Source organism: Solea senegalensis, linkage group LG14, assembly GCF_019176455.1.
Source record: "Solea senegalensis isolate Sse05_10M linkage group LG14, IFAPA_SoseM_1, whole genome shotgun sequence".
NCBI classification, from domain to species: domain Eukaryota; kingdom Metazoa; phylum Chordata; class Actinopteri; order Pleuronectiformes; family Soleidae; genus Solea; species Solea senegalensis.
In genome coordinates this window covers 14980570-14990999 of record NC_058034.1, presented here as the reverse complement: position 1 = coordinate 14990999, position 10430 = coordinate 14980570, and the positions used below count along the sequence as shown (strand labels likewise).

At 40.1% G+C, this 10430-nt stretch overlaps 2 protein-coding genes across 6 annotated transcripts in view; one reads left to right on the top strand and one right to left on the bottom strand.

Moving 5' to 3' along the window:
* The first annotated feature begins 1268 nt into the window (after positions 1 to 1268).
* On the top strand, positions 1269 to 5048 carry LOC122781131 (gamma-interferon-inducible lysosomal thiol reductase-like). Its single transcript, XM_044044658.1, has 7 exons — positions 1269 to 1459; positions 2007 to 2195; positions 2292 to 2363; positions 2445 to 2534; positions 3615 to 3767; positions 4209 to 4277; positions 4879 to 5048. Exons 1-7 carry the CDS (start codon positions 1319 to 1321, stop codon positions 4936 to 4938), a joined length of 774 nt encoding a protein of 257 aa, XP_043900593.1. The 5' UTR covers positions 1269 to 1318; the 3' UTR covers positions 4939 to 5048.
* Positions 5049 to 9274: 4226 nt separating this feature from the next.
* The window catches only part of LOC122780729 (cAMP-specific 3',5'-cyclic phosphodiesterase 4D-like), a 92377-nt gene continuing 91221 nt past the window's right edge, over positions 9275 to 10430 (bottom strand). For all 5 annotated transcript variants that reach the window (XM_044043931.1, XM_044043930.1, XM_044043932.1 and 2 more), the window contains one exon: positions 9275 to 9988. In XM_044043931.1, coding sequence (XP_043899866.1) covers positions 9419 to 9988 — 570 coding nt within the window. In that variant the 3' untranslated portion in view covers positions 9275 to 9418. The remainder of the gene's footprint in view (positions 9989 to 10430) is intronic.

The following is a 10430-nucleotide window of genomic DNA, read 5'->3' as shown; positions in this document are numbered from 1 at the left end:
TTAAGACTGTAAGATATAACAGACTACAATTTGAAGATTAAATCTTTGACACTGATATCTGTTATAGTGGAAGATATACATATAAATATTAAGTTACAAACTTTCTCCAAAGTCCAAATTTCTTTGAATGTTTTGAAAGTCTCCTATTTATTAATCTTGACACATGTTTTACAATGATTGCATTGATGAAACATACAGTGCATTCTATGGTTGATTCACCATAAAAGGAAATCACATTTTTTACAGTAGCAAATCTTAGATATCATTTATGAAAACACTGCTTTGTAAATGTACAGTTAAACCACCTTAGCAAATAACATAGAAATGTAATTTCCACTGATAAACTTAAAATCTATAACCGGTACCGTACCGTTAGAACTCAAATGAATGAGCATATTTTTTCTAGTAGCTAAAGCTAGCTTGATCGTGTTTCACTTCCTAGCGTCATTTAAACTCAAATGGGCATGATTTTACGGTAACTTATTGGCACAACACCTAGCAGCAGCGTTAGCATCATAGCTAACTTAATGCTAATAACAGACTGGCTTCTGCCCACAGCACCTAACACGGAATTATTGCTTACTTACGAGTTTAGCCAAACTGAACCGACGTGGAGTGAGTGGTCGCGTTTGATTCCCACAGCTGTGACAGGTTGGTGTCCTCAGCTGTGTCTCACTGTAAAGTTTGACTCGAGTCTAAAATCCCTCCACAACACGTTTGTTGCGTTCTAATAATTTATCCCATGTATAGAGCTGTGCAGTATGGTTTAATTGTTTTTATATTCATATTTCTCGATAGAGCTCTGGAGTAGGTCAAATTCTGCCTGTCACTGTGCTGCCGTAACACAGGCAGTGACAAACAACTATCTATCAGTGGCGTGCACAGACATTTGGAAGGACAGGGGCGAAATTAAACAGGTGGAGCAGGTGCCACTCGTAAGAATGAGGCAGGCATGTCCAAAGTGTGACCTGAGGCCAAAGGCAGCCCGGCCCTAGGGACTGGAATTTATATGGACCTCCACAAATTATTGTTTAATTAATTTCTATCATATCTATATACACATATATGGCAGCCGGTCGGGCACTTCCTCATGTTTTTACCACTCTAACGGGTACTTTTGTGTGCGTCTTCTGACTAGAGAGTGAACATTTTTATCCATTAGGGCATGCCACTGCTGGGAATTGTCCGAGGATCCCTGAAGGCAGCAGCATTCATTCAAAGCTGAATTTAATTATCTGGTGATGAGGCAGACGATAAACTCTAGTCTTCACTCTCTGTGCTCAGTGTTGTTTGAACGCTCTCCTGTTTTCAGACAGAAATGAAGTTGTCAGTGCTTCTGCCTGTGTTTTTATTCCTCTGCATTGACAGCAGAGGTTCTGGGATGTCTCACCCCAAACCTGCCTGCCGTTATCCTCCATCTCAGTGGTGTCGATCACTGGAGATAGCGATTGAGTGTAAGGTGAGAAATAAAAAAACCTTTTTTTCTTTTTTTTAGGTGAAAATGCTTACATGCCTATCTTTTACTGTAATATATGCTTTTTATGGAAGTAATTTTGACTTAGTGTTTTTAAAAATTCATGCCCTTATCTGAATTACCAAATGTTTTTGTTTTGTTTTTTTATCAAGTGGAAAAAAAGGAAAATTCTTCAAACTGAACTGTTCTGTGTTAAAATGGGCAAATGTATATAGAGTATTATCAACAGTGACATATAGAAACATGGGGAAATTAAAGCTTCCATGGTTTACATCTAAATGAGAGTCAGGCTTCAGAAATTAAACACCAGAGGTTTTTCATGTGACTGGCAGAGTCGCTCTGGGTCAAACGACACAAACAGTTAATCAGTTTAAAAATGTCTGAAGGCTGAAAAAAAAAACCAGGGCATTCTTTCATACTTTGTGTTATAATACCTTTATATATATATCATAGCTAATTTCATCCATCAAAACTTTATCAGCACCACTGTCTATTACGTGTGTGTGTGTGTGTGTGTGTGTGTGTGTTTTAGGTTCAGAAGCAGTGTATGGAGGTGAATGCTACCAGACCAAAGCAAGACGTCCCTCCTGTATCTGTGACTCTGTACTACGAGAGTTTGTGTCCAGCCTGCAGAGTCTTCATCACACAGCAGCTATTCCCCACCTGGACGATGCTGCAGGACATCATGTCGGTCACTCTGGTGCCCTACGGAAACGCTAAGGTGTGCTCACCCAAGATTTGGTGTCATCTTACCGACTGAGAAGATCTTGACTTGTGTTAAATACAGATTACACTTTGACTTGTCTTTCTCTTGTAGGAGATTCCATCAGGAAATTCTCCTTTCACTTGTCAACATGGAGAACCAGAATGCAGAGGAAACATAATTGAGGTAGTTTTTCCATCACCAGTTCTTCTGTGATTTCTTATTACTAAGGCACAGTGAGTTTAGATGAACTGTTGTGCTCCTCAGGCTTGTATCATCCACTTAACAAGACATTCGGCGCTTCACATCATCTATTGCATGGAGTCTGCTGCAAATGTCCTCAGTGCTGCACAGTCTGTGAGTATCTGCAGCGTGGGGTCTCCAATCACCTGGGGGTCACTGAGTGTCTAGTTTGGTCAGATGGGGCCAGACAAGTGCAAGGGGAAAAAGTCCAACTTTTTCAGAATAAGACATTGAAATAATTGTGATATTTCAAAATAAAAGTGTTTTTTGCCAAGGAATGATAAATGGCTAACAATATAATCTATTAAAACAAACGTAGAAACATAAATTGTGGTGGGCCACATGAAATTGATTGATGCATAGTTTAGCTGCTAGTAAAAGTCTTTCCTTAATGTGTAAATGGAAAAGGAGTAAATTACTCTTTAAGGCAGATGCAGCAGTTAATCAGAAAAGTTTTCAGTCCACCTTTTTTCAAAACCTAAACGATCTTGTGACGATTTCCTGCAGTTTTGGTCTCTCAGTTCATTCAATAAACAAGTCCAGACAATATAATCTGTACATTACTCGACTCTTACGATTTTAGAATCACTGACGCATTTAAAAAGATGACCGTGGGAGGAAGAATTAGATTCAGAACTTTCTGAGGTTATATGGCAATTAACAGTAGAGCAGATACACTCAAATAATACAGTTTGTGGTTGTTCAGACTACACTGGTCTAAAGTAAGGTTGAATTTACACCAAATATCAACCCTGACTGCTGTGGAACAACACCAGCCTCAACCTCGCATTATTTTGGTTCTGTCACACTAATGGACTCCTACATTTCAAAAATCCCCTCGAACCTTCAATCTATGGATTAGAAAATAACTACAAGAGGCTGTGCTCTTAAATTTGACACCATCTGGCAACCAGTTCTGGATCCGGTAGAAGAGATGGATGCTGTACACGCATGGAAAACTAATAAAGACACCCTGAACACATTAAATTCCTAATGACTCGGATGATTAAATGGGTAACAAGAGCCAAATTATTTTGTTATGCAAATTTTTGCAGCTCTCATCTCAATTTATTTACAACAGCCGAAAGAAGTGTGTTGTGTCGGAGTTTTTACAGCAAACGGAGGAGGTGACTGATTTTCACACTGATGTGTATGTTCTGGATGAGCTTGAGCTTGTCTGTGCTGTTGTCTCAGTGCCTCCAGCTTTACGCTCCCTCCGTCTCCTGGTCAAGTGTGGACTCCTGCGTGACAAACGGACTGGGAGACCGGCTGATGCACGCCAATGCTGCCATGACACGAGCTCTGAAACCACCTCACACTCACGTCCCCTGGGTCACTTTCAATGGGGTAAAACCATTTTTTATTTTTTAAACTTCTTTAAATACTTAACAGTATGCTTGATGTACAACATTAATACCAATAAAATTCACATGATGATAATTTACATGAGTTGGCTGCATAATTACTGCAATGTACATATTTTTGAATCACTGATAATCTAATCCAAGAAACCATGATTTTATTATTGTTTTTCCTACACAACTAAATTGAAGTTCTTTGTAGTACTACACACAGATTTAATATTTTTTACAAACTTTTCTTCAGACTTGTACTGAAGCTAATTTAGATGAGTGACAGTTGGGGAAATGAACGATCTATAAAAGCATCGACTAAATTAACTATGTTTCTGCTGATGGAAAGTTTTAAAACTCACTGTTTTGTATTTATACATGCATGGATAGCAACGCAGGTCCCAGGAATTCTGCTTATTTTAATAAAAAATTGCAGGAATACACGGAGGAGAATGAGGACATGGCGATGTCGTCCCTTTTCCACTTGATCTGTCAACTTTACAAGGTGAGAACTTGTTTGCGAGTTTTGTTCAGTACAAGTTCATTTTGGACGTAGGCATGGGACGATGTATGAAAATTTCCCATCATGATTATGCTGACCAAAGTGATTGCGATTCACGCTATTCTTGTGATGACTCAAATTCAAACAGGCCTAGCCTTCCGTCTCCACTTTCGGTGGTCAGAAACATCACACATGTTTGTTTGTTGTTTTTTTGTTTTGTTTTTTTACTTTCTTCATGTTTTTTAACAAAGTAATTATTAAAACAGAATCATTTTGGTTTGTAGATGACACTAGACACTTGAACATCATTTTCAGGTGTGAGAAATGCTGATCAACTTTTTTTTTTGAACGAGTACTCGATTAATTGAAAAAATAATAAACCGATTGAATCAATTATGAAAATAATCGTTAGTTGCAGCTTCAGTACTTTTTATCACGATGAGCGATAATCTCGTACGTTCTGCCATCACTACTTGTAAGTGTCTCTTACCTTGTCTCCTATTGCTTCTACATAACTTAAGCCTCCATTTTTGCACTTGCTCCGTCACTTTATTCTGCTTTAATGAGCCACGCTCCGGTTTTGACCGACTGTTTTCATCCACAGGGGGTGAAGCCTCCGGCCTGCAATGGAGCCCGGGTCAGACTAGATCGAAGTTTCTGCTGAACACAACCGTAAAACCTCTGTACACCTACTGCCTGCAAGAAAACAGCAGATTATATTACATATACAGGACAATATACCAAATAACACCATTAAAAACATGTTCAGTTTTAGAGGATGTTTGTAGTCAGTGATGTAGATGTGGCATTTTCCTGTCTCTTTGATTGGACTTTTGGGACCAGATTTGATAATGGGAGTATTATTGGTTTGTCAAAAATGTAGTTCAATTATATGTATTTGATAACTGTTCATTGGGAATACCTTTGTACAGTGTTTCACAAATTATTTAGACCACCCATCATAAAACAAATATTTTAGAAATCTTTCTCCAGAACTTATTTGAAACAAGGCAATCAGATGGCAGACTTCACCTCATTCATACAAGTGAAAGTGTGGAAGCACAAACAGACACACAGAGCCACTAAAAACAAAACTTCACTCACGTCGTGGGATGAAGTGACTAGAAAATGCTTTCTGTTTGACATATAACAGAGTTGGAGTCAAGTATTGTTTTTGGTGGCTCTGTGTTTCCGCACTTGCCCAAGTGAGCGATAGACACGGGCACGGTGCGCCACAGAGTCCGTTACACATATAAAACATATCGGACAGGTTAGGTCTAAACCCGGAATATTTCACTTTAACAGCAGAGGCCGTCAGAGGCTTGTTGTGTGAATGTGGTGAAGTCTGCCATCTCTGATTGCCTTGTTCTGTTCAGGAATGCAAATGACTTAATGTGACATCTTAAACAAGAAATAACGTGCTTTACTACTTGACATTTGAACAATATTATCATTAAAAATAATTTTGGTTTAAGAGATTCTACATACAGAAACATAAAACATTATTTTGATAATTACCAGTGCTGATAAATTTAGGGCAGCTGTGGCTTTGGGCAGTGGTCTAATATTAAGCACTGTAAGTTAAAAATAAATAACCAGTCTGACATAAATTTCCATATAATTTATTGGCATTTTCCACTTAAAACTCTCAAACTCCTTTGGCTAAAAATGAAACAAAAATATATTTGACAAAAACATTGGAGTGGCATACATCTTTCCATACTTGTAAAGTATACTTGATTTTTAGGCTCCATGACAAAGTCAATTGTCCAATGTTACAGTACTTTGTCTCCACAGAAGCATTTTGAAGAATAAATAAAGATTTTTTTTTTTACATGACACATACGCTGAGAAAATGAGACGGCTTGAACGTTAATGACAGCGCGACACAGTAACAGAACGCAGAGAAGCGACTTGGCGGCGGCTCTGCAACACATTTAACACAGTATAGCACTGATGACTTCCTGTGAAGAGCCACAGTTTAACATGCTGATGAAGACAAGTTCAAGAAAATGGTGAGGTTTCTGTTCAGGATACTTTTAAGAAGAAAAGCGCATTAGTGATGATCACGTTGTCCTGGTCTTTATGTTCACTTTATGCTTTTCTGGTCACAGAATGTACAAAATATCCAGTGCTTCAGTTTGTTTCATACAAACTGGGGAAGTTAAAAACTCCATGTGCTGCAGAAATGTTAAGCAGGTTGTGTTTAGAACAGAATAATCACCGGGAAACAAAGTAGACGATGAGGAAAAAGCAGATGAGGTTCACTCTGAAGAGGCAGACGTGAAAAGGAAGAATTTCCTTTTTATTTCTTTTTATATTGCTGAATGACTGCCTTGATGTGTGAGTGTAATACATGTTCATTTCATAATATTACTAACTTGCTGGTGTTTGAGCTACTTTCCTTCATCTTAATAAATATCACCACAATGTCAAATATTTTAAATCACCTGGGGATTTTTCTATAAAGACGGCATTGACTAGAAGTCTACACACAATGAATTCTTTAGAAGTTGTAACTTGATGGTGAAGTGATAACGACATCACTGAGCAGCTTTTCAGACAGTGAACATGGAACGCTCCACTCGGCTGCAATATGACAATATGATGAATGGAATAAAAGAAAAAGGTTTAGTCAGGCAGGAAGGCCACAGAGCATTCATCATAATTGCTTGACATTTGTTGTGTGTGCAAGTATGAACTTTGTCCTCTTGATGGCGCTACAGGAAAGTCTGATAACCCAGCTGCTGAGGTCCACATGGTATTTTCATTACATGAAGGCATCTACGGTTGATTCATCAAATAAAGTGTGCGATTGTGAACATAAAAACTAAACGGAAAACTGAATCTTTCCAACATTTTCATCCCACTGCTTTCATAGCAAATGTTTATTCTGTCACTGCTGTCACGAGAAAACCCCCTTTTTTCAGCTACGGTTTGATGAATTTCCAAACCATTGAAGTAATTGAAATGATTACGCTAAACACTTCTCCAGTTTCCAGAACTGATGGAACCTACGAAACATGAAGACAGAACAGTGAATCAAATGGCGTTCTGAGACTATTAAAATCGGCAAAATTGTCTTTTTTTTTTTTACATCAGGTTCCAATCACATGTAAGGCTTATCATTAAAGCTTACTAGCTGAGTTCATGTAATACTGTTAGACTAGTGTTTTCTACCACTGCCTGACCAGGATCTACATCATGTCCTATCCTAACTAGTGCTTGTTTACTTCCTGGTCTTTTCTAACTCAGTGACGGCGACTAATCCTGATCTAGACGGAACATGTACTTGGTACACAAAGAGTCATGGAACTCCTGAAACTAGACACATTCTCTGGTCGCAGCTAGCTGATTATGAAAGGGCTGAACCGACGACGGCTCTTACGCTGCACAAAATCTATTAAAATTGCCTGCTTTAAATAACATCGTTGACATCTATCATTTGTAAAACCTAACACTACAAAGTCTGAGACTTCGATATACAATCATTGCGTTAAAATCTCTAGTGTAATAATTTACATTAATCGTAGGCTGGCAGGTGTTTTGTGAGTTTTCAACACTCGTGGCACACAGTTATCCCAGTCGAGATTTCGTGATGAAATGAACGCAGTCGGCTTAGCAACTACAGGCGAGTGATTTATCTCAAAAACATTTGAAAGTGCGCTCCTTGTGAAGCAGATCCTGTGGTCAGCGAGTAACACGAGTCCACTGGGAGCGATTTGTTTTAGTTAAGGAGTTATAAATGATGTTATAATTGCTTAATTCAGATTAATTAAAATAAAAGTTTTTTATTTTTTTTATGCAGGCATTTACTAAGCAGGGAAATTAGTTTGAATCAAGAGTGCAATATCACATTGCTGGATTAGACTGAGGTTTGATATTTAACATCACTGCAGCTTTACTTATAGGGTTCAGTCAGTTTAAAAATGTATTTCCAAAATAACTGAATCCTGGTTTTCCAGATGGTTGAATATAATATTCAGTGATGTATCTGAAGTTTCTTAAAACACAGACCGCGTGTTAGCTGACCACCAGATCCCCGGCTTTCCTCAGAAACCCTCTACTGCTGCTGATCACTAGGTCTACGTTGGGTGAAGCCCTTAGTATGACTGAATGAAGGAGCTGTACAGCAGAGATGGTAAAGTGCTACTGCGGACTGGAGGCACCCTGATAAAAAAAAATAAGCTCATAAACACAGATGAGACCAGCAAACATACGACAAAGAACTGTCCACAAATCATTTAAAATCACCTTGGGTAAAAAAAAAAAAAAGGAGAAGCTTGAACATACCATACAGGGGGTGAGTCTTTTGGTTTTTAAACACATGGGATTGGGGGTATGTCTTCAGTCTTTTTTCAATGTTCCATCCTTGTTGTGCTACACGTTGGTTTTAATCATTTATCTTTGATTGCTTACTTTGCCAAATCGCTCATTAAAGGGTTTTCCATTAAACACAGACACACGGGTTAAACATGTTTGGAGGTGACTCAGAGAGTTGGTCCAGGGAATCGACTACATTCATGCTACATTAGTTTGTTTTTAGTTTCTCTTCATACCCTGAGCTTTTTAATTCTCTCACCGCTTACCTACATCCTGTATTTGGTAAAAGTGTCTGTTTCTCACATCATTCTTGGAAAAAAAAAGAAACAACCTTTTTCTCCACTTGAACTGACCTAATAATTTCATATATTAAACTAAAACGGTGGTGCAGAAAAAAGAATTTCCAAGACCCTGTTCGACCACTGTGATGCGCCTCCGCCGCTCTTGTCCTAAAGTGACAAAGAGTTGCTGTGCTGTGTAGAAAGACGTTTCCTTTTATCTTGTGTAGTAGTTAGAATATTGTGCCTCAGCTCCACTCTTCTTCTTCTTCCCAGTTGAACTGCAGCAGAACTGAGGCTACATGAAGCAGGATGGGACTCAAAGGCCTATCAGGCACCCGAAGAGAGGCTAAAACAATTCATCTTCTGCTGAAAAATCAAATAAAGCAGAGAGGGGACATCCCTCTGTTCTCCAGAGTGGGTGTCTCCAGTGTAAAGGGACTGTGGTGATTTTACAGACCTTATTTAAAAATGCCTGCCCTGCCTCCTTCTTCCTACACCCAGTGCTTTGTGTATATTAGGCAGGGCAGGTTGTGCTGGTTGTTACGTGTTCATACGCAGACAGGTCACACCGTCGCCCTCCTGGCTCAGTTTATTGTCCCTGTCTTCGCCTGCCCGTCGTGGGGCGGCCGGCTGTCTTTGAGAGAGGGAGCTCTGCACCGACATAGCAGCTAAACTCAGGGTCCGTGGGGGGTGAGGCGAAGGAGGGCGGTACCTGGTGTTGCTGCTGCGAGGGTCCGGGGACAGAGAAGGGGAGGAGGAGTCCTGCTGCTGCTCCTTACCCCATTGGGACTCATCTTCTGTGGGGCTCTCTGAATCAGACTCCATCACCTCCTCCTCCTCCTCTTCCTCAAGTGTGAGTTCAAACTGGAACTTGTCCCCTCCACCTCCTCCTCCTGAATGGACAGATCCTCCTGCTCCCAAGGCTCCTCCTCCAGGCTCCCCCTCAACAAGGTGATCCTCTGGGCTGGAAGGCGACGGGCTGTGGGGGATCATACTCTGGTACCACTCCCTGTTGTCCTCCAGAGTGTCCAGGATGTCCTGGGCATCCGGATGCACCAGGTCTGCCCAGGTCTCCCACAGAGGATGGACAATGTAGTCGATGAACCCCACCTGATCATGAAAATCAATAATAATGACCAAACTTACGTTACAGGAATGAAATATAAAAACAATTGACAGAGGCACAGCTGGAGACAGACGTGTTCATTTGAAAATATTTTGTTCCTACATTCAGTCCAGGAGATTCATTTCACATTTTGACTGACAAAGGCAAAGCAGCCGCTAAAACGCCAAGAAGGACCCACACAAAAAGCCCATCCATCCATATTCTACTGCTTTATCCTCCACAGGAGGGTCACAGGGAGGCCAGTCTCAGCTGACATAGGGCGGGGTACACCCTGGACAGTTCGCCAGGCCATCACAGAGCCAAACAACCATCCACTCTCACACTGACACCTACGGTCAATTTAGAGTGTCTCATTTACTTAATCCCTTTGTTGCATGTTTTTGGACTGTGGGAGGAAGCCAGGGAACCTGGACAACATGCTAACTC